The sequence below is a fragment of the Botryllus schlosseri genome, chromosome 12, assembly GCF_051294905.1.
Source record: "Botryllus schlosseri isolate E-star chromosome 12, Bs_hap1, whole genome shotgun sequence".
NCBI lineage: Eukaryota > Metazoa > Chordata > Ascidiacea > Stolidobranchia > Styelidae > Botryllus > Botryllus schlosseri.
In genome coordinates this window covers 19210773-19233906 of record NC_137247.1, presented here as the reverse complement: position 1 = coordinate 19233906, position 23134 = coordinate 19210773, and the positions used below count along the sequence as shown (strand labels likewise).

Below are 23134 nucleotides of genomic sequence, written 5' to 3'. Positions count from 1 at the left end.
GCTATTTCATGACTAAACGGTTGTAACATAAAGGCTTCCAACTCAAAAGGGGTGTAGGTCCACCTTTCACACAGGCACAATTTGTTAGATTCGGTGACTTGCTTTCCAACGACACCATGGCTTCTGGGTTCGCGTCCCTAGAACAGGGATCGGCAAAGTTTTTAGCTTGTGGGCGGTATTCAACTTCTGAATAGTAAAACCCATTATAAGTCAAAACATCATTTTTTGTATATAGCCTATATAGTGACCGAAACACATGGCTTGGAGATAACATATATATTTGAAACTAATAAAATATTTATTTTATTACAACACACGCGTCAGCAACATTAGCGAATTGGTATAAGCTGGCCATCATCAATGACCAATTTTTCCGATTCGTCGAACTTTATTAACTAGATAAGAATTAGATTGCTGGCATTTCGGTCTAATTTAGTCTAATTAGATGACCAGAATTATCTAGTTGTCCAAGTCTGATCTGGTATGATCTTCGACCAATGTTGTATCAGCGGCGATCTTTCTGGCATCGCACTTCCTGCTGGCTAAAACTTTATCCCTCTTATGGTGTGTATTTTGGCGCCATTGTACACCATGCTTATTTTTATTTAGCCATGTCTTTCATTTTTACATATCAGGAGGTAGTTACTCAACAATAAAAATGCACTGACACTATATATCATGCGAGGAAAGATTTCAAGTTTATTACAACTGCTCAAAAATGCTCCACCTTATGTTTAATTTTTTTCCAAGCACAGCACTGAAAGTTGGGGTTGCCAATCTGAGATCATCGTTGTGATGCGAATTAAATCATATCCGTTTTAATCCTTTGGGATGTTTAGCAACCGAAACATTTAAAAATGTGTGGGCTCCGAGGTCCGGCTAATGGGCCAGCAATATAATCAAAAAATACTATAGCTAACATCATGATGAAGTATACATAGAAAATCTAGTCAAGTCGCTGAAGTAAATGAGTTTTTATTACGAATTCTATCAATTTATTTTAAGAGACTTTTGGTAAAGACCTTCAATATGCATTCCAATAATATATTCATATCACAAATATAGTAAAAGCCGAAGCTTTACGATCTGACACTCTTCAGGGGCAATCGTCAGCAAGTAGAGAATTTCAAAAACTTGCATACAACTACATTGCATACATCCAATTGTGACGTCATCAAAACGAAAACAACATTGAGTACAGGCAAACCGCGAGCGCTGCTAGTGGCCAATTTTAGCTGAAGCAAACGCTACTTTTGCTGGCATAAGCGTGGTTGATGGATCTTAATGAATGTTGATTCAAGTGCGGACATGATCATCAAACTAAAGAAGAAAAGAGAATGCTTATTCATTGAACTGGTTGTCCCAGCTGATCACAACATACAACAAAAAGAATCAGAAAAGCAATCCACATACGCAGACCTCAAAATGGAATGTGAGAAAATGTGGCGATGCAAAATAAACATTGTACTGATAGTCATTGACGCAACAGGGGTCGTAATCAAAAAAACTCATGAGACATATCCGACGGATTCTGGGTAACGTTCGATTCGACATGATCCAAAAGATCACGTTATTGGGCACTGCGCATATTCTTCGGAAGGCCTTGAATTCACCACTGGACTAAAATTACACTAGTGAATCACAGCATAATTTCTGTAATTTCGACTCTTCATTTTCAATCATCTCTACCTCTGCTCTGTAACCCTTGCCAATTCTTCATCTACTGCAATTCTGTTATCCGACTTCTCCATGTATTGCATAGGAATAACAATATGACTGTATTACTGAAATTTTAAAAATTTACTCCAATCTCGCCATTTTCATTTGGGGGCAGGTTGCTCCCCGGATTATGTGTGTATTTACCAGTGTTACTGTGAGTAAAGAATATAATAATAACCAACTCCAAATATAGCTTGTTGGGGGTAAATTCACACTCACACGGTACAATATATATTACATATCTATAGGGCTGCGCATAATGATTGGTGTGCTGGAATCTGAATGGAGTAGTACTTCTTATGATTCGAGGGTAGTAGTGACATGAATTTTTCGAGTAATGAAATAATACGCTCCTTGCTACCAACGAAAGTTATAGTTTCAGCCTTGAAACCTCGATTGGTCGTATCGTAGCATGCGAAAGACGTAGTGTAGAGTTACAATAGTACCCACAGCCTCGTCACAAGATGTAATGAAATACGTGTGGTCAAAATAATACCAAGTAATGTTTAATGCGATGTAGAACTCTCATTATATTGTTAGTGCTCGCATAAAAGATACATATTTGAACTGCCCTCGTGTCTTTCACATGCTCTTGTGAGTTGTGACCTCATAACCATGCAGTGACAGGCTATACTCCAGGGGTGGGCAACATACGGCCCGCGGGTCGGATCCGGCCCGCGAAGGAATTTTGTCCGGCCCGCGGACAGTTTTCCGTTTTATATGATAATGCGGCCCGCGGCTACAGCCTGCCGAAATACCCCGCTACTTGCTTACTACGTCAAATTTTAGTGAATATATGCTATTTGTAAGCGCAGCGTGCGAGTGGAGCTTGCGCGTAAGTTCGTCGAAGCGAGAAGACTTGCATTATCGGCATTTACGATGTACTCAACCCTAATATCGTTTGTGGTAATCATGGTGTTTGTAGACTACAATGGTCATTTACACCAGACCGATATTTCTAATTTTTGATTCCGTAACCAACAACTTGTAGGCTTTTGTAATACAACGCTTATGCCAGGGGTCGCCAACTCAAAACGGGTCGCGGGCCACTTTTAAAATTTCGTAGATGCCGCGGTCCGCATGAATTTAATATCGAGATAAATAAGGCCACACAGATAAACAACGACGCTATCTCATCACCTACCCAGCCCTAATGAATTGATATCTTGGTAAATTTGGGGTGCCGGGCTTATCGAACGCCTTGAAATATTAATTAGAGATTGCACCGTAAGTTGATTGATCACAGCATAGTGTCCTATATGGTGTGTACACAAGCAAATCTCACGGCTCAGTAAAATTGGTCTACGTCACACTTTCCCTTTGGTCAAAAGGCAATTTTACCGTCATTTTTGACCGGCTTGTCAAGCATTAAAATTGATAAAACTGGTATCAATCGAAAGCTACCGCGGTACTGATTGCGAAAATATAAATTGTATTCTGCTCGTGGTCATGGAACCCCCAAAATCAGCTTCGAATCTTGCATTGTAACGGAGTTTGGTATTGTGACGCAGCCATGCCGTCTGGGAGCAGGTGAGGAGCAGAGTAAACCGCAAGTGTATTGGCCATTGTTGCGCAACCGATTGAGCATTCACATTCTTACTCTCGTGCACGCTTGCTCCTGAGCTGCTCAGATGGCATGGCTGCGTCACAATACCAAACTCCGTTACAATGCAACATTGCAGGCTGATTTTTTTTGGGGGGGGGTCCAGAACCTCGAGCAGAATAGAATTTATGTTTTTTGAAAGCCAGCGCCGCGGTAGCTTTCGATCGATACCCGTTTTATCAAATTTAATGCTCGGCAAGTCGGTCAAATACTACCGTCAAATTGCCTTTGACCAAATGGAAAGTGTGACGTAGACCAATTTCACTGAGCCGTCAGATTTGATTGTGCTCACACCATATAGGACACTATGATCAACGAGAAGCAGACATGGCGGCGTCTGTATGACAATGCAGTTCCCAAATCCACATTATATCCTCGTCGTTATTGGCGAGAAATGGCTTTGAAGGGACATTGCTGTCGTTAAAATACCATCGTTAAATACGATTTAGTCCTTGTATATGTGGATAAATGGGCGAATAATGTATCGATTCAGCAATCCGGCCCGCTAAGTACTTGATTTTCCTATATCCGGCCCGCCGACTGGAGAAGTTGCCCGCCCCTGCTATACTCGAATGCTCGACTCGAGTCGAAGCCTAATAGTCGATTAAGATTCGAATCGCTCAGGTACTCGATTTAGCACAACCCTTCGGCCTACATAAACAATGCAAAAAAGTTGTACCTGAACATTGCACAGAATGCACTTGCACACCCAGTATACTTTACCTGACCTGAAATAACAAAAAGTTTGATCGAAATCGTTTTGGGCTCAGTAAAAAACATTTTGTGTGTGTTGTGGATATTTTTTTGGAATGTGAATGTCAGTTTGCTACAACTAAATAAAATAAATGTAAAATCACAACTGAATGTTTCCGTTACTGAGTTTCAAACGCTAATATCGAGACTAAACAAGGCGAGAATGTAAACCCCACATAAGTCATACATTTTCGTTCGGTGCTTGACGAATCGAAATTTGTGATACACACATCTATAAAGATTCCATTTTCGTATAATTATATCGACAACCCCGAGGCTACGATGCCGAAACTGTATCCTGGCTTCAAGTTCAATACTGTACAACGATCACAAACGTCATGTTGTGGACATGTTATTACTCACAGCCTGCGTGAAAATAAATGGTAAATAACTGAAAGTTGAATGAAATCATATGCGCGTATTTACGTAACTAGGCATGAAAAGTGAAGCCACAACACACTAAGTCGTGTGTTGTAGTTTGGCTGGCACTAGAGTATATATACTATATAGGCTACTCCGATACGGTGGCATAGCCATGCGTATCTGCAAACTGTAATATTGTCGCAATCGGTATATATTTATTCTCGCAGTAGTTAATAGAAAGGTAAAAGAGCATAACGCCGACTAGGCAACATTACTAACACCGCCATGCCAATCTCCATCATATGGTTTATTATTGGGCGCGTGATTACGAGGGCTGTAGTAATATTGAATTGTCAACACATATATATATATAATATATTTATATTTCACGCAAGGTTCTGAAGCACGGTGGTGTCATCCGCCTCTGCGACACCGTTTGTTCACCAGAGGCCCAAGGTCTGGTCAGGTCGATTACAATCCATGTCTAAGTCTTGAGGGTTTTTATACGTTCCGTCTCACATTTTATGGTTCCCAAGCAACGTTTTGCAAAAGTCGATAGGGTCGCTTTACAAGTTACGCAGCGTTGCAGGTCCAGACTATATTCGAATAAGCCTGGGGTAGGATGTTCGATCCCTTCAATGACTAAGCAGTTGCTATGATGTTGAACAATATGCTTGGACGCTTCTCGCTTATTGGCATTTTGCACCAATGTTAATGAGAATGCAAAAACCCATGAAAATAAAATGTTATGAAAGAACGATCAGGGTTATCACATATGGCATTATCAGGACCGAACAACGAATATAATGCCGGTACTATACATCATAATGCAGATAATTTGGTAATTGTTCGACGACAATGCTTATTTCATCGCACTCTGTGACAATGCCGTGGGTTGATAAAGACATCGCAAATATGTTATTTTCCCCTTAGCACTACACCAGTGGCTCTCAACCGCGGGCCCGCGAAGCATTTTCAGGGGGTCCGCGAAACCTCTAAATTTGCAAACTGATTGAAAATCAATTTTTAACTGTTTTAAATTAGGGAAATCACGAACTATAGTTCACTTCTAAACTGCCAATGCTTCAGTAAGCACATCAACAGAATGGCCGTGTGAGATTATCCTACTGTGTAAACTCATTTTAACTGCCAAATTGCCAATAGCCTACTGATATAAACATATTGCCGTTTAAAGATATTTTGTTGAGGTTTGTTGAAAATAGTTTCTTCAAGTTTGTCTCAAAGAAGGGCTCAAAACCTCATCACGGAATTCATTTTCTCCTGTGATATAGGCCTACATAACCACTATTCAATTATTCATATTCAGATTGAAATGAACCCGAATATTATCCGTTGACACTTGTCAAGGGTAATCGTCAGCAACTAGTAGGAAATTGGAAAAAACAGTGTATATCAACAACCACTAATCCAGAATATCTTGAAGATGAGCTGCTATATAGAAATGACTAGTCTGGACGCGTGATATCTTCATTGAAAAATCTTCTTCTCAATTTTGCTGCCATATATGTTGCGAGCGTGCTCAAAGGTGTCGTCGGAAGGGTCAGGTGTCAATATTACATTCGCCGTCAGCTAAGCTACCTTTGTGGAAATGGATTTTCGGCACTTGTTTCTATCAAATCGAAGGCGTGAATTTTCAAGACACGACCACATATTTCAAGAAATAAGAAATTCAACTGCAGAAGTCCCTTCGAAATACTAAAAGTCCACCCATATTTCTACATATACAGTAGTGTTATATTATTTTCAAGAACTGTCATTTTCTTGCTGTTTATCACTAGCTTCAAGTAGATATTTGCACATGACAGATGACGGTTGCACGATAATTGAGCTAAATTTGAACTAAAACTTGAAGGGGTCCGCGGGGGTCCGTCACGGTCCGAAAAGGGTCCGCGAAGACCAAAAGGTTGAGTACCACTGCACCACACGTTTCATATATGCTGCGATACGACCTACGTCGAATGCGTGTTGAGGCAACAGTGACTACGGGCTCCTGCCAATAAAGCACTTAATTTTGAATTTGTAATCTGCTGTAAGGAGGCCTCCCGCTGTGCATTTTCCCACATGACACCTGAACTCAATCCTATGGGAGACAATCATTCACTCGAGGGCTTAGTATCATCCTGGGTTCTTGTAAACTCTTCGTTCTTAATGATGTCAGCGAATTGGAACCCAGGTAAACGCCAGTCCCAGAGAAACTACAGGTAGAGTCGAAACTTGAAGTTGCTTCCATTGGAGACGTTGCGATGTCATTTGACACATCTCGTCACCCGTCTCCTCGGTGAAACAAGTAAACCTACAGTTATTTCCCATACAATACAACTATAATATTTTATGACGAGTGATGCTGACTCAGTATCATCAGCCCCGTGTGATCGTTATAGGTGTAAACATTAGTAGCCTACATCAGTCAAGCAATTAAAAATCTTCCTTTGCAGCAGCGTTTGCAAGTGCAAGGTGAGGAAAAACAATGCTAATATCTTCACTCCGTTCCATAATCCAGATCGACTATGGCGAGATGCTATGGCGAGGTACTATGATTAGACGAGGCTTGAAATAAATACAGTTTTGCTATGATATCCCTTTTTCACATGATCAGTTCATGTTTGGAAATATCTCTATGTTCAATCAAAGGTAACTGCGCTCTGAATACGAAGTCGTCTCAAATTGAAGTTAAATATGTTAACAGCAGTTTGGCAGCAGCCATTTGCCGCAGAAAACCACCGCTTTCGAACTGCAGCTAAAATGGTTTCATTGGTCTACCATTCCACTGCATCTGTCTCTCTGACATCGAGGTCACGCGTCACCCACATGTAACCGGCACGCATATCTTCACTGTTGCGTAATCACGATTCGCTATATACGCGAAGTCTTCGCCGAACAAGCCTAGTCAAGTAGTCATATTTGATATCCACGTGACAAAATCTCCCCATAACATATCGGGAAATGCCAGATAGGAATGTTGGGCTATGGGCTCATATTCAGAGATTTGCTGTCTGTCGCTTGATGGAAGTGGCTGTGGTTGCATTGATGGTTTCACTTTCATGATGACCGACGCAATGACCCAGCGGCAATATTTTCAAGCCGCGATTTGCCAACGAAATTGGCCACTTCAGCACGAGGCTTCGATTAATCAGCAGGTACTGCGAGGATAATTAAACTTTTTGAACTGTTTCTGAACAGATGTAGCGGGGTGATTGAAGAAGATGAAATGTAAACATTACATTACTTCAGTCTTGTGAGGCAAATCGCCATTGTAGTATGAAAGAATCTGTATTGTTGGAAAATCTGCAAATGGAGCCAATTGGATCACCGATTGGTATCGTGAGCGGAAATGTCTTATAGCCTACACAGCATAATTCCTTTTTCTATTGGAGCATCAAATCCATTTTCTTATAGGAATATTTGACGTGATATTAACTGATGTGGCGCATTGGGAAAATATGTCGCTGTACGATATAGCTACGGAGAGTTGCTTTGAGAACTATTTTTGATACGCAGGCGTAAAATACGCGCAATTCGCGCGCGAGCACCGTAAAAGCCAACGGGACATTATATATAAATGATACATTGAAGGTAATACTGTTGGAGTCAGTGACCGGATTTTTCAGATATTAGCACTGTTTTATAACAAAATTAATACATCATCGTTACTCCTCGCTCTCTTGTCGCGCAATTAGTTCAGTTAGTATAGATCTAGTAATGATCCCTAGGAGAGTAATCGACTAGGCTTGAAATGGCATCTGGAATGGTAGGCTGACTTACTTTTATGTGATATGTCGAACTGTCAGTATGTACTGTGTATGTGTTATTCTGAATACCTTTCTTATCTTTCGCCAAGAAGGCGATCAATGTTAAATCAAAAACTATAGGACTGCCTCCATAGTTTGGAATTCTCGATTTCTTCGAAACGTTATGCGATGCATTCTTTGAAAACCGTAGCAGCGGCGTGCTACATACTCTAAAAAAAAAGATGCCCCTTCGATTTATATTTTCACATCGTTGCGTATCCGCGGTTATAGCGTATCAGTGAAACGTTGGCGGTTGACGGCATGCCAACCCTGAAAGCCTGAATGGGCATTGGACAATCCATCCGATTATTATATTTTCAAGTCGTAGCACACCTAGCACTCCTTTGTGGTAATAACTAGGTATCGATTCACTGGGAGTTAAGGAGAAATTAATCCCGTGGTTTCGACGAGTTGAACTCTAGATATCTTTAATGCCAGTGTTTGTGCGACCTTTAAATAATCCGTCATGACATAAATTCTCACCGTATAGGGCATTTGGAATGTCTTGTGAGAGCATATTATTATTGTAATTTGGTTACGGTTATAGTTACAGCATCGGGCATTTGATAGAAGCATGCGGAATACCTAATGCCGATAATGTATATTTTATAGTTTTACGTGATAAGGACATAATGATGCACCAGCGAAGAAGCGAAATAACATCAATGTTTGTGATCCATTTCATTTCAGGTTCATAATCAATTAAACTATAGTGACTTAAATACAGCGAGACTTCGTGCTGTAGTATTGCAAATATGCTTCGACTAACTTCGCCATTACTTTTCATTACTTTCGTTACCAGCTTCGTCTCAGGACAACTATTTGGCGCGCGTAAGTTCAACAATTTTACGCACTTGGGAGAATTTTCCCATGATGCGCATCGGCGCATTTCTGCATTCGTGCGGATCAATCAATTTGCTAATTTACGATGTGTCACAAAATTGTCATTTGAAAATGAGATATGTTGTAATATGGGGAAGCATATTGCTCTCCCATAGGCTGATATAATCAACTAGGTACATTGATTAATAGTATTACACTATCAGCAAGTATGTCCCTTTTTATTGATATGGAAGACAAGGTGTAGATGACAAAGTAGCAGTTTGATTATTGAATTACATTAAGTCGTTTGGACTCCCCCGTTTTCCCTTTTGTATCACTAGTCTTGTGGTGTTTGAATGATAAAATTTATTTTAAAATTGCACTGAATCTGAGCGCTCAACGCACCCGCTGCGTCAAACAAAAAGTACTTCGTTTTATTGCCAAAATAATGGCGAATAGTATATTATAGAATTTTGTCTTTGACGTTTTGGCGGCATACACACCGACTCATGATATACGCACAAACGACCTGTGCATAACTGCATATGCACACAACGAGTGCATGATGTGCAGTGCATATATGTTGCTGGACAAAGAAGGTGCAGATATAGCCGTCAAAGGCTTTCCCATCCTTCAACGACCCCTTCATCCTGTCCCGGAAATGCTATGCGGCAAGCTGGGAAGCCACAAATACCATTTTTACTGCATGTCCTTGGTGTGACCTGGCGGGGGATCGAGCCCACGATAAAGAAGCCGGACGCTCCACCAGTACGCTATCTTGTCTCAGCCCGTGGAAATGTTATTAACGATAGACTATCTGTCCTTAACCAACCCCTCAGAAAACGTAGTCCTGGATTGGCCTTGATTCATGATCATATAGATTGATCTGTCGATTGTAACGACCAAAACTTTACTCGTGTTATATATATTTAATGTTTATCCTTTGGGTGGCGCTGTTCGACAGACTAATGATTCCATTATTTTTTCTCACCGCTGGAAGACGCGGAAGTCGCATTCTATCCGCTTGAATGTGAGCTAATTATCAGCTCGAGATGCACGTGCTTCTTCAGCGTTCGTATTGAGAATATACCAACCGTATCAATATTTCCAGCATCATGCGTGGGAAGATGTGGACGACAACCCAGCCTTATCCATCGGCTTTCCCTAGAGTGCAGTTGTGCGGCATCGTGCGAAACGCAACGAAATTGTTGCCGAGATTATCGGACATTTTGCAGTAAGTTTAAATTGTAAGGCACAGCCGGATTTGAGATAATGCATGATCTGGAAAATTTGCCGTTGCAGGTAAATCGTGTAAAGAAAGATGCGGGAATGAGTATCATGCCCTCTTTGTGTGTCAATGCTATGATAAATGCGAAGGGGAAAATTGTTGCGCTGATTACACCGATATATGCGGTGAGTATCATTGGCCAGAAGAGGTAGTGAACATATTTACTAGTTGTTAATAGTTGATAAAATGTTCTAATTTCGATCAGATGCTGGTAGCTAGGGATGTTGTGAACGTGTGGTCCACGTTCGCGTTATGTGTGTGAACCAGTGTTTAGATGACTCGAGCCAACATTTTCGTATGACTTGACTTGACTAGAGTCACTTTGCAAAAATGACTTGACTTGACTCGGCGCTTCAGAAATGTTGATTGACTCGTGACTCGGGTCAAAATTCACGAGTCAATTTCAAGTCATTAAGTAGATGGCGTCCATTAAATCTCTGTATCTTGAGTATGTTCGGATTATTCGCAAAACGCCGGTGTCACTTATGAGAGCAACCAATCATCCACTGATAGTACGTTTCACTGATCCTACGTTGTTACATCACAAATAAATTGTCTGCAAACGAAAAACTCTTACGTTGTCGTAATAGTAGATTAATCTAATAGCAACGTATCTCTGATTCTTAGACGGATCAGTGCTTACATTGCGCAGCGCTCACTTTTACCAAGCCTCTTGTATGGTTTTAAATCAAACGAATATAGTTTATGCATTTATATTATCACGGATGTGTAGATGGGGGAGGGGGGTAGTGTTTTGTACGATGTCAATTTGTTTCAAGTTCTCGAGGCTTCGTCTTCAAGCCTCAATTTTGGATGATAATAAGACACTCTAGCATGTAGCTATCCAGTGACTCAATTATTTTATTAGCAGTTCTACGTATGCGTGAGTGATACATCGCCTTTCTGCATGTATTTGACTTTATATTCGTTATTTGATATTCTAGCTAGGTAAATGGTCAATTAATCTGTCCTGCAAGCAGCGAGCAAAATGTAATGACTTTGAATCATCACTCATACTTCGAAAATTAAATTTGACTTCCATTGTGATTTGACTCGTGACTTGACTTGACTCGAGTCACCTTCGACAATCAATTGATTTGACTTGACTCGAGTCAAAATGTGCAATGACTTGAGATGACTCGTGACTCGAAGGTAGTGACTTGATCCCTACAGTACACTGGTGTAAACCTCAGAAATTGAAAGGTTCGCGTTCACAAACGAACCTTGGTAGGTTCTGCACTGTGAACCTTTTCCATTTATTACAATTTATCACGTCATTATAACATCTTTGGTTGACATTTTTGCCATTAAACTTCGGATCACTATATGCATGGCGCTAGCAGCACAAAAAATCAACACTAAACGAGCATGTACCTTGCCAATTTCAAAGATTTTACTCGCTTTGGTACAAACTTTGCTCGAAATATTCAGCTTTCCGCTCGTGAATATTTAGCGACACTCTTTTGAGAGCTTGGCCTGCAATCACACAACATCAAGAACGAAATACACTGCATGCAGGTAGTCAGCGAATTTTGCTCATTCAACCAATCAATGAAGTGGATAGAAAAATATATCTTAGTCTAATGTAAAAAAATCTAGCTGGTCTACGGGATGCATCTTGATTTGGCTACTATATAACTTGTTTAGGAGGTAGTAACGGTAGCAAAGCAAGTATAGCAACCCGTTTTACACTGTGATTAATATCAATGTAGCAATAGTCATACGCCGAATACATTGGTGTCCGGTCAATACCGAGAAAACCATTACCGAGAATGCCATTACCGAGAATGGACACCACAGAGAATGGACATTACCGAGAATAGACACCACCGAGAATGGACATTACCGAGAATGCAATATATGTGATGCAGGCATGTTATGCATATGCACAGGTCGTGTGTGTGCATCACGACGTCGCCACGTTCGGTATCTATGCTCAGGTATAAATTTCTCGACAACGTCAGTCCCAGTAAGCTATATTCTTGACATTGGTCATTCTCGATAATGTCCATTCTCGGTGGTGTCCATTCTCGGTAATGACCATTCTCGGTAACGTCCATTCTCGGTGATGTCCATTCTCGATAATGGCATTCTCGGTAATGTCCATTCTCGGTAATGGTTTTCTCGGTATTGGTATAGAACCGAATACATTGTCCGGTGTAGCCTACACATTTAAGGCTTAAGCTTATTCAATTGCAAGCCCTCGTCGAAATTTTTCGCAAAGCAACGGAATATATTGATTTTATGCGAGTAATATAGCATTTGAATGTTCCAGTTGATCTGGTGATATTTATAAAGTTAGCATGTACTTCAGCATTGTGGCATAACGTGGCCTGAGTCGTCGTCTCGTGTTTCATGTACATTTAATATAATACTTCACTCAAATGTAGGGTTGGAATTGGCAATATGACGTCACGCGATGTCGTAGGTTCGTGTTCGCGTTCGCGTTCCCACGAACCAGAACATTTCAGGGGTTCACACCTTCCCTACTGGTAGCTGCGTTTACTTTGATATCATGATATGAGATGTAGAAAAATATACATGAGACTTGCCAGATAGATGAGCTATTTTTGACATAGAGATCATTTTCGTGTAGCGAAAACAGTTAGCAGTTCGTGAAACTCTTTTTCTTGTTTAGAAGGAGCATCGGCAAGATCGCTGTCAACTACGCTGCCTCTACCTCCTACTACCCGACGTACCACGACAGTTAAATTGCGACCTATCGAAATCGGATACAGCTTCGTTCAAGGTGAGAACATTACTGCGTATACGATTCTCCAATATCTAGTTCAGGGAATCCTAACTGAGGTCCACGAGGTCGTAGTAAAGGGTCCGTCTGACGATAGCTATATTCGTCGGATATGCACACGTTTTCATCTACCTTATCAAGAAATTATTCGTCTTGATCGAATGAATAATCACGATGAAAGCGTGACTGGTAGCTCAAAGTTTCGAGTAATTGCGAAACCACGTCCGTTATGGAATGATAGACGATGACTTAATCACCACTACAACCAATTCGACTTTGTAGTATGTCTATTCTAAAGCAGTGGTGGTCAATGTGGCGTGGGTGACAACCCAATTGAGATCGCGAAATATATTCGTTGAAAGATGTCATTCTCATAATATATGTCTGGCCTTGGCTGGTTTCATCGTCGTTAAGTTGCTGCTACGAGTCTACTACTCTCCACATATCCGACTGCCCCCAATTTGAACTCGCGTGTTTCTTAAAACGGCGTACAACTGGTTGTCTGCATCTTTTGTATTTCATATATTACAGTGAAAACGAAGCATACTAATATTAAAAGTACGGTACATTATTTAGATGGGAGAGGCTTGGGTTGCGAGACGCCAATAAAACTACGATTTGGGTCGCGGTATAAAAAGTTTAAGAAATACTGTTGTAAAGGGGGTCCTTAGCCTCTTCATTAACGTTTTTAGTATGCGTGGGCTAGAAAAAATTGAGAGACATGGATGTCGGTAAATCGGATACCAGTTTCAGGAACTTATATTATAACAAATACAAACAACATAACTCTAGACTTACAGGATCCAGGTCTAATAATATTCACATCTGGATTGGCTTCAAATAAAATCCGTTTCATAAAAGTTGTTGCTTCTCCATTCGCAACAGCATCATGCTGTGATCCATTGCTTGGATATTTCTAACCATGTCCTAAATTTTTAAGGAAAAGAGATAACATGTCCGAAAGGTATCGCTTTCGTCGTGTGTCCTTCGAATCCATGTAACATACCATGTGATATGTATCCCGGCGCCGTATGCTCCATCAATCAATGCGACACATGCGAAGCTGTGTACACCGACGACATGGGCGTCCAGTTAGATTGTCGCGATCCATGTGAGTAAATATGCCTGCTTCTATAATGCAGTCTTTCAATTAGATGAATATCTATGCTGTCGCCTCTGCAGCGAAACACTGTACCAACGGAGAGAGAAGGTTTGAATGCGGTGACACGGATCTTTGCGCTGGTACGTCATGCCCTGCCTTTCCGAGGGCTGTTTGCGTTCCGAACAAGTGTGGCGGGTGCTTCTACGATTTTGTTGACGACAAAGGACAGATCGTTGATTGTGAGCTAGCACGTAAGTATCATGGGGTTATTAATACAGATTAAGTAGCTTCAAGTAACTCAACTTGCTCTATTACTATAGGTCAGGGGTGGGCAAACTTTTTAGCTCGCGGGCCGCATTTAACATCTTAATCCATTCGCGGGCCGCACTATATAAATTCGGGAATGTAGTTTGCCCACCTCTGCTCTAGGTACTCTATAATCCCAATGTCGTCCGCTATCAACGAATATCGAAGTTTAGACGGATCGAATTATATTGATGAACCCGTTCGGATATAAATGTACAATTAAAAGTGGCACGAGAGTGCCCTTTGGTCCGCCGCTGACTTCGCACGACAGATTTCTTGTCGCATGGCAATTCTTCACAATGTAGTGTGAATTGTATCAGGCATGACCTAATTAAGTTGTATTGGCCATAAATCCTAACTTGATACCTAATATCGTCGCCACCATCAAGTATTACAGTGCTATATCGCGGTAAGCGGAAATTTGAATGTCAGTATCGTATTAAGAAGACTGTATGCCGGAGCTCGTGAACATCAGGATTGTGGATAATCTTGTATTAATTTCAGCGATGAGTGGATTTATTATTTTCCAATCCAAATCCTGTTTTGAATATGGGCTGAAAATCGAAGAACAAATTCTATATATTGATTTCTAGTAGTGTCTAAATTAGTGCCTAAATCCAGCAGAATCATTTGAATATTTGAAATTACACATTATAAATTACATCTCAGAGTCCAAATCATAGTTCTTAAAATTTACCAAAGCAAATCTGATTCAAATCAGGCCAAAATCTTTAAAGGCGTTACTTCAAATCCATATTCATGCGAACTTATGATACCTCCCAGGTTTTGCATATGGGTAAAATGAAATCTCTCTGCAGAACCAGTGAAGCCACAATGCAGCGAGGGCAAAAGGCCGTTCGTTTGCTTCCCTCCTCCTTGTCACGGGCAGGTGTGTTTCGCCGACGTATCAGCCCAATGCAAGAACATTGTATGCGGGGAATGCAGAGCGGAATTCTATGATGCGGGAGGAAATGTAGTCGACTGCAACGCGAGAGGTTGGAATTGTTCACGTTTTGAAGGAATAGCATTGGCATCTGTAGGAGATACACACTAATATAATATAGGACAAGGTATAATGAACCTCATCACGTAAATAACCGCATTGAGATTGACACGGCGAAGTTCGTGACACTTGAGTGCGAATGCAACGATCAAGGAACAGGACGTTTGTATTTTTCTCCTTAAGGTTATCCTTCCAACTTATGCAGGCAAGTAAGTAGCAAGTAAGTATACCATGTATGCATGGTATACAGACATACACGTAAGATGTGCGTGCATATGCCGCTGGACAAGAAAGATGCAGAAATTGCCGTATCTCTTGCACTACCCCTCCATGCTATTTCGGAAGTTACAGTCTTCGGTCCGAACGCGCCGTGATTGAATCCACGACCTACCACTCAAGAAGCCGATCTCCCCGCCGTTTCATGATGTCTTGTCGGATGTGTATAGTAGTTTAATCGGACATTGACGAGACTGCAATATCCAATCCATCTTACGGTTCGGTTTCAATCTGGCGCGTTCAAGTCCTGTTCAGACCCAATAAACACGGCTCATTTCCCGCATGAATCAATAATGACGGAGGTAGTTTCATTTCCAAATCCAAATACGTGCACTGTTGCACATCTCCGCCAGGTATTCACATATTTACAAGACCATAGTCCGAATCACCTGTGAATATATAATCCATATATACTAGATTTGAATATTATATGAATGCTTTGTTGCGCCGATAGCAGACGATCTATATAAACCAAAGACCTTGGTAGCTACCATTCCACACGCTATTTAACGTCCTCTTGTAAATGAATATAACTTTACTTGTTACGTTCTTTCGTAGCGCCGCTCCTTCGTCCGGTGTTGCGTTGCTCTTTTTGCGTTACTTATGCTTCAACACCTGATGAAGGAGCGGCGCTGCAAAAGCTCGTGTAACAAATAAAGTTATATTCAATTACAAGTGAACGTTAAATAGGGTGTGTAAGCTACCAAGGTCTTAATATCATATGAATAATATCAAAATTCTAACACTTTTCAGGATCTAAGCAAGCAGACTGCGACGAAGAGTGCCAGGTAGATCCATGTCAATCGGCACAATGTCAAGCTTATCCCAAAGCGCAGTGTGTTTCCAAGAAGACCACAGCGTGCGGAAAATGCGAGGCCTCATTTTTACTGAACGGAGTAAACGTGGATTGCTCAAAACCAAGTAAGTTATTGAATTTTCGGAAATTTCGACTTGACTTTTCATGGTGGAAGCACCAAAAATTCTAAGTGTAAATTATCGACTAAATATCCAACTGCGTTACTAATGATCAAATCGTCCACCAATGTTTACATTGCATCGCTCCAGCTGTTATGTTTATATATAATTAGAGCGATTACATCCGACAGCAATGACATCCCTGCTCGCTTCTGCTGAAATAGACATTGTATATACGCGTAGGCAAATATAATTAACCCACATAATACAATAAATATTAGCTACCCAGATGTACTGCTTTATATTTAATTCCGCGTGCTTTATGTTTTGTCGTGTAGATTTTACCAATCCGTATCTACCCTGATAAGACCTAGGTAAAACTAAATGACATTATACGTTTCCGCTATGGTTTCTACATACGATCGTCGCGATCTCTGTTTCACACCATGTAGCGTTAGGCCTATATACAATGCATTTTACCCTTGGATCTCACTTTGAACTCAATATTTCAGAAATTGCACCAGTGTGTCCCAACGGAAAGCTGCGTTCGAAATGTCACGCGCGGTTATGCCTTGGACAGAAGTGCGGCAATGACTTGGCTTTCATATGCAAACCTGATGAATGCAACGACTGCGATATTAAATTCTACGATGCGCGAGACAACGAGATTACTTGTGATGGTGAGAACGTAAAAATACCCTCGACATGTGTCAGGATGTGTGTAATGTGTCGGTCGTTCTTGCATCAACGGTGCATTTTTCCTTCAGAGTCTTCAAGCCGCAGTCTCGTTATCAACGAATGCGATAACGGCAATGAGAGAATGACATGCGACGGCAGCCTGTGCGCTAACGCCAAATGCGTCGGAATGCCAATGGCTCTATGCAGGGAAGATCCTTGTGATTCCTGTAACCCACGATTCTACGACATTTCTTTGAGAGAATTGAACTGCAAAGTAGAAGGTGAATAATTAGTTTTCGTTTTGCCTAATTCCTCTGTTGGCATCCAACCTGAATCGGAAGCACAAATCATTGAACAGCGACGTTACGATAAGGCCATGTTGTAGAGTGTAGACCATGCAGGCGTCGAGAACCTACGGCCCGGGGTCACGAAACCAGTGAGCTGTTGGTTCACGGACCAACCGCGGTCGAATCTAGAGTTCTTATCAGTAAGCTTGTAATCGCCGGTGAGCCCAAGTAAAAGATTTCTTACAAAAGCCAAGGTTGTAGCTGGGCCGAAGCCTACTCGCCGTGCGATGTGCTGACAGGAATATATGTGTGTCACTGTCGTCGTGTTGTGACATGATGACGGATTATGAAACAACAATAAAAAAATTAGGAAAAATATACTTCGAACTCGAAGACCTGATCCCCATATGAATGACATTTTACAGATTTACACTGCCAACATAATCTTGCTAAAGAAATCAACTAACATCAACCACCCCATTGAATCCGTTAAGCTTTCGTATTATCGCAATCTCAAAATAGTAGATTTCTTTCTGATAGCTATGGAGCTGACCCAAGGCCACGCGATTCCTTTAAACTTCAGTTGTCACAGCACCGGCATGGTGCGAACAAAAACGGACTGCACTGTTAGTGAGAGAACTCACCACAGACAGCAAGACAGATCCAACTTCACCCCGGAATATATATGCAATCCTCATATAAAATGGTGTATTTCATTCAATTTTCATAAACGGGAATGGGCGTGAATGCAAAATACTAATGTTGCGAGTGAGAAAATGAGTATATTATGAATGCGAAGCCTTCGATGTCCCCCAATGGCTTCAAAAATAAATTAGTTGAACGTGACTTGAACTCGATAAGGAACAGTGAGCACCATGACTTTGACTCAGACTCGAGATTCAGAGCAATGTAGGGTTCCATTTAAAACAAAAATGAATTAAAAGCAAACATGTTTAAAACAAGGCCCTAGTTTAAAACATGTTTTTATTGTTTTTTTAAGCCATGGCGTCATGAATATTCGATGACGACGTCATAATGGATTGGCATTGACAAATGAAAATATAGGGTAAATATAGTTCCTTTGACGAAATATCTGTACTATAACTGTTCAACCGACTATTTTGAAGGTTCCAACCATCCCATATCGATATATACGTCGGATAAATCGGGTGGTAATGGTCCGTAGGCTCATAGAACATGTTTCTTGGAAAGTATTTACACAGTTATGGCATAATTTTACAACTCAAAAAAAAACACAATTTTTTTCTTTTTATGAAAGGCCTTTGTTTAGAACACTGTTAAAACATGTGTTTTAAAACATCGTTTGTTTTAAATGCAACCCTAGAGCAATGAATTCAAATCGGCTCTTTGCTTCCTTACTTGAACGCGCACTTGACTTGTTGGTGGATTGAATATGTTTCGACTTAACTCGAGTCAAAACTGTCAAACTAAAATTGACTTGCGACTCGAAACCTTGTGACTTGGTTGCAGCCCTAAAGGCGAACAATAATCACTTGAGGCTGTGTAGGGACGCCCCAATTGCTCCGTTTTCCATGCCATACACTTAATCATAACTAGGAATAGTGGGACGAAGTAGGCGGGTAGCTCATTTGTAATTAAGTGATTTCTGTCACGCTGTTGCGTTTCGACCGAACAATACGATGACACTTTCCAAGGTGAAGCCTCGCATTTCTGCACTGGTATCTGAATGGCAACATATGTTCAATAAATATGCATTATAATGTTTTCGGTTTGTGTGAAAATTTTGATGATTTTGTTCTTTCGGCACTCTATTAATTAACAGTTTATTTTGTGTACCAGTGATCTAGCATATTGTGTGATAGATTTCTAGTCAGATGTGCAGTGTCGTGGATATTTGTTCTTATCGCTCGGCGAAATTTTGGAGTTCCGTGAAGACTTGCAGGGTAGCGTAAGTGTTCCGATTTCAACATACCGAATTCACTTGTAACCGGTGATATTGCTGATTATCTCATCGGTGTGAGAGAAGTAGTCGTTTCAGACCAATGAACAATGTTGCGTTTGAGTTGCAATATCAGCTTAAGCGATAATTGTTGCTATCGCTTTTGTCTTTATAGACGAAACAACAACTATCGTGCCCTCACCGATCGGAACTGGTTCACCGCGGTGTCCCAACGGAAACGTGCTACGAAATTGTGATCATGACCTTACTTGTGAATCCGCAGTATGTGACACAAACCTCTCAAGCATCTGTAAAGCAAATCCTTGCGATGAATGTAAGCCTATATTCTTCGGCGAAGACGGAATAAGGATAAATTGTAATCCGATCACCATCTCAAGTGAGTATGATTTTCTCTTTTTCACCTTCTCATAATAACTGTCTAGTTATGGCATATGAATAATTAAGATCAGCAAAGAAATGTTCGCACCAGCGTATAGCATAGAACATTTTATACGGCTGTAAATATCTTTAATCTTTGTAGGTTCCTGCGATGGATCATGTGGAGAAAGAAGGGATGAACGGAATAGCTGTCACTGTGATTCTGGATGTAGAAATCGGAAGGATTGCTGCGACGACTTCGTGGAGAGATGTAATGTTGAACTTGGTGCGGGAATTATAACATTCAATCGCAATGATTGCATTCCTTTTAGGCGAAACTTGTTTGGGAAGATGTGGAAAAAACATCACAAATGCTACGTGTCAATGCACCAGTGACTGTCGATTGTACAACAATTGCTGTGCTGACTTCAAGGATGTTTGTGAGTCGTCCACTCTGAATCTCTGATAACGTTTTTCAGCAATGTATAATATTCGAGTCGTGTGCCGCCATATTCTAGCTCACGGAGTCAAATACGTACATGTATTAGTCACACAATGTCTTATATCATGTGTGGAATTTTGAAATTTCATTGTGATCCAACAGTTTTGCAAGATCTCTATCAAGTAGCCTATGCCTAACCTGTAGTGTGGAACAGCATCTCGCCGGCTATCCGACAGTCGTCGAGCATGTCCAGTCCAAATGTAAATCTTAATACATGCAATTTCTACTTAATCATTACTAGTCCGCCTTCAAGATTACCGGGCCACAATCTGGTATATCGACCTCGCCTACCGAAACAGGGAACATGCCTCTTATTTATATACTATATGCCAAGGTGGGTGTCTGATTACAAGACTACTCCAAGTCGTTTCGGCACCCTCATATCTTTTCATTATATCGCAATTTTGTGGTGTATTGATTTGATAAAAATGATGATGATGATCTTACACTGATTATACAATATGTATATTCACTCCTCATTTGAGCTTAGCAATTCTTATCAATTACTCCGATGCAAAATCCTGCAGACCTAGCTCAGAATACCGCTTCAAACTACTTATCAAACTTCCAATCAGCCACTTCATGATGGAAGAATAACAATCATGTATTTCTGGATGTGTGGATAGGCGGAATGAAACCTTAATATCCAATTATTTTGTTCCGTTCATATCATAATTGCGCGTTTAGGATTTTGCTGTGATTTCTCGATTCGCTTATTAACACGGTTGATCAATGTCAGCGATATGTATATAGACTATTCCAATAAAAATAATGCCAGGAAAGCTAGTACGGTGGTCCAATTAATTTTATAGTGGCCAAATTCAATCTATTTTCTGAATGAAGTGGATTCACGTTTCGACAACCTATGATGGTAGCGAATCCTATAATGACTAATTGATGATTCAAAACTGATTCACAAATGACGAATCTGTTGGTATATACTAAGTCAAGCGGGGCCCGCGATACTTATTGAGCAAGTCAAGTCAAGGCTATCCAAGCTTTTTCACCGCGACCTGTTTCTTTCTATTGAAATTTCTTAACCACACGGTTAATAGTATAAGAAGATCGAAGAAAATATCCACTATCTTTATGCAATGAAATCCGCTTGATGTGGATAGGTCGTTTATGCTTGTTTGACTGGAGTCTCAAGCTGTCAACATTATACGGTAAATCAACTGAATGGGCAGTTGTGCACGGTAAAGAGATAGCGCAACTATATTGTTGATCATATTCTCCGCAATTCGTCTTTTTGACTGGTATCGTTTGTCTCGAAGATCTCTGATTATTCCAATATTTTAACAATGAGGTATTTTATACCCTCAAAATCTGCAACCCGATGTATATGTCCATTGTCCATGTCCGTCCAATGTCCATGCCCGTCGTCCCTGGCTCATATCATGTTCGCTATATACTGACATTCTCACAAGCAATTTCGCAAGGATGCAGAATAGGACGTGGATTGAACAAACCATAGTTGACAACCGATTACCGGGAATATTATTATGTTATTGAAACGCCAACATTCATTTCGACACAACAAGATCCATGGCTGACGCGTCATTGCATTACATATTCGTGATAATGTCATATCCTAACAATCAATCCACCAATCACTTTGGTCAAATTACATATGAACCACAAAACTCTTTAGCGATAGTAATGATTTGATCGATGGCTTTCGGATGGAGGGATTCATGCCTGGTTTAGCCCGACCAATGAATTTTTCCGATCGTACTCAGCTCTCAGTACTGCGCGGTGCACGGCGATATCATTGTCACGCAATATCCAACTTAATTAGACTACCTAGTAAGAATTGATCATCTGAGTTGCATCACCTCTATCCATCACTCCACCGTAATATTAAACCCCGAAAATGTCGTATTGTAACTGTTAACATTTTTCCAGGTCTGCCAGAGATATCTTGTAAAGGCAAATGCGGGTCTTCAGGAGATCAGGAAGACATCTGCTACTGTCACGAGGGCTGCGAGGAACAGTCTAATTGCTGTTTGGATTATCATAGCGAGTGCAATTAAATATGGATATACTATTCTTTTTTTCGAGATTTTGCCTTCTACTTTTACACGTCTAAATAAACTACACGACAGAACAGCTATCTGCAGATGTGAAGGTCATAGCTCGGATATAATCATTGGCAATAACATAAGTACTGCATACTCCGTTCGTTTTAGTACAGACTACCACAATGGCGTATTTTAATATTCATTCATTCAAGTGTCATTCTCTCGCCCTTCCTGCTATCGACCTCAGTGTCGCTTTCATGCGTCCTTGTCTGTGTTTGCGTTGCCGACTTTGAAGTTCAGCTTATTTTCATAGTCTTGGGATTTTCAATACACAGCCTTCGCAGTGAAATCGGCTGCGAGGATCCCGTATAAACTCGCATTGCCTATAGAATCTTGGGAGAGTTGAGTCGCGAACCAACTACCATTGTATACTGTACTGTACGTTGGAGAAATTTTGACCCGTGATGTCGGAAATCTACTCCTTGAGGTCGAAGTGGATCCTAATATGTTTTGTTGTATACATGTATCTTATACAATGGCAATTGAGAGCTGGAAGTGGAGTCGCATCAAAATTATGCGAACCATTTTACGCATTAATATCAGCCATAGGAATTCACCCGAAGTTTATTTCGCCGTCGG

The 23134-nt window shown here is 40.7% G+C and overlaps 1 protein-coding gene across 1 annotated transcript; it reads left to right on the top strand.

The window, feature by feature from the left end:
• The first annotated feature begins 8911 nt into the window (after positions 1–8911).
• On the top strand, positions 8912–22868 carry LOC145452457 (uncharacterized). Its single transcript, XM_080330640.1, has 14 exons — positions 8912–9078; positions 10181–10303; positions 10372–10482; positions 12996–13106; positions 14047–14217; positions 14289–14459; positions 15333–15509; positions 16547–16714; positions 17221–17388; positions 17476–17667; positions 19770–19991; positions 20136–20243; positions 20305–20412; positions 22380–22868. The coding sequence occupies exons 1-14, from the start codon at positions 9003–9005 to the stop codon at positions 22505–22507; spliced, it is 2034 nt and encodes a 677-aa protein (XP_080186766.1). The 5' UTR covers positions 8912–9002; the 3' UTR covers positions 22508–22868.
• The last annotated feature ends 266 nt before the right edge of the window (positions 22869–23134 follow it).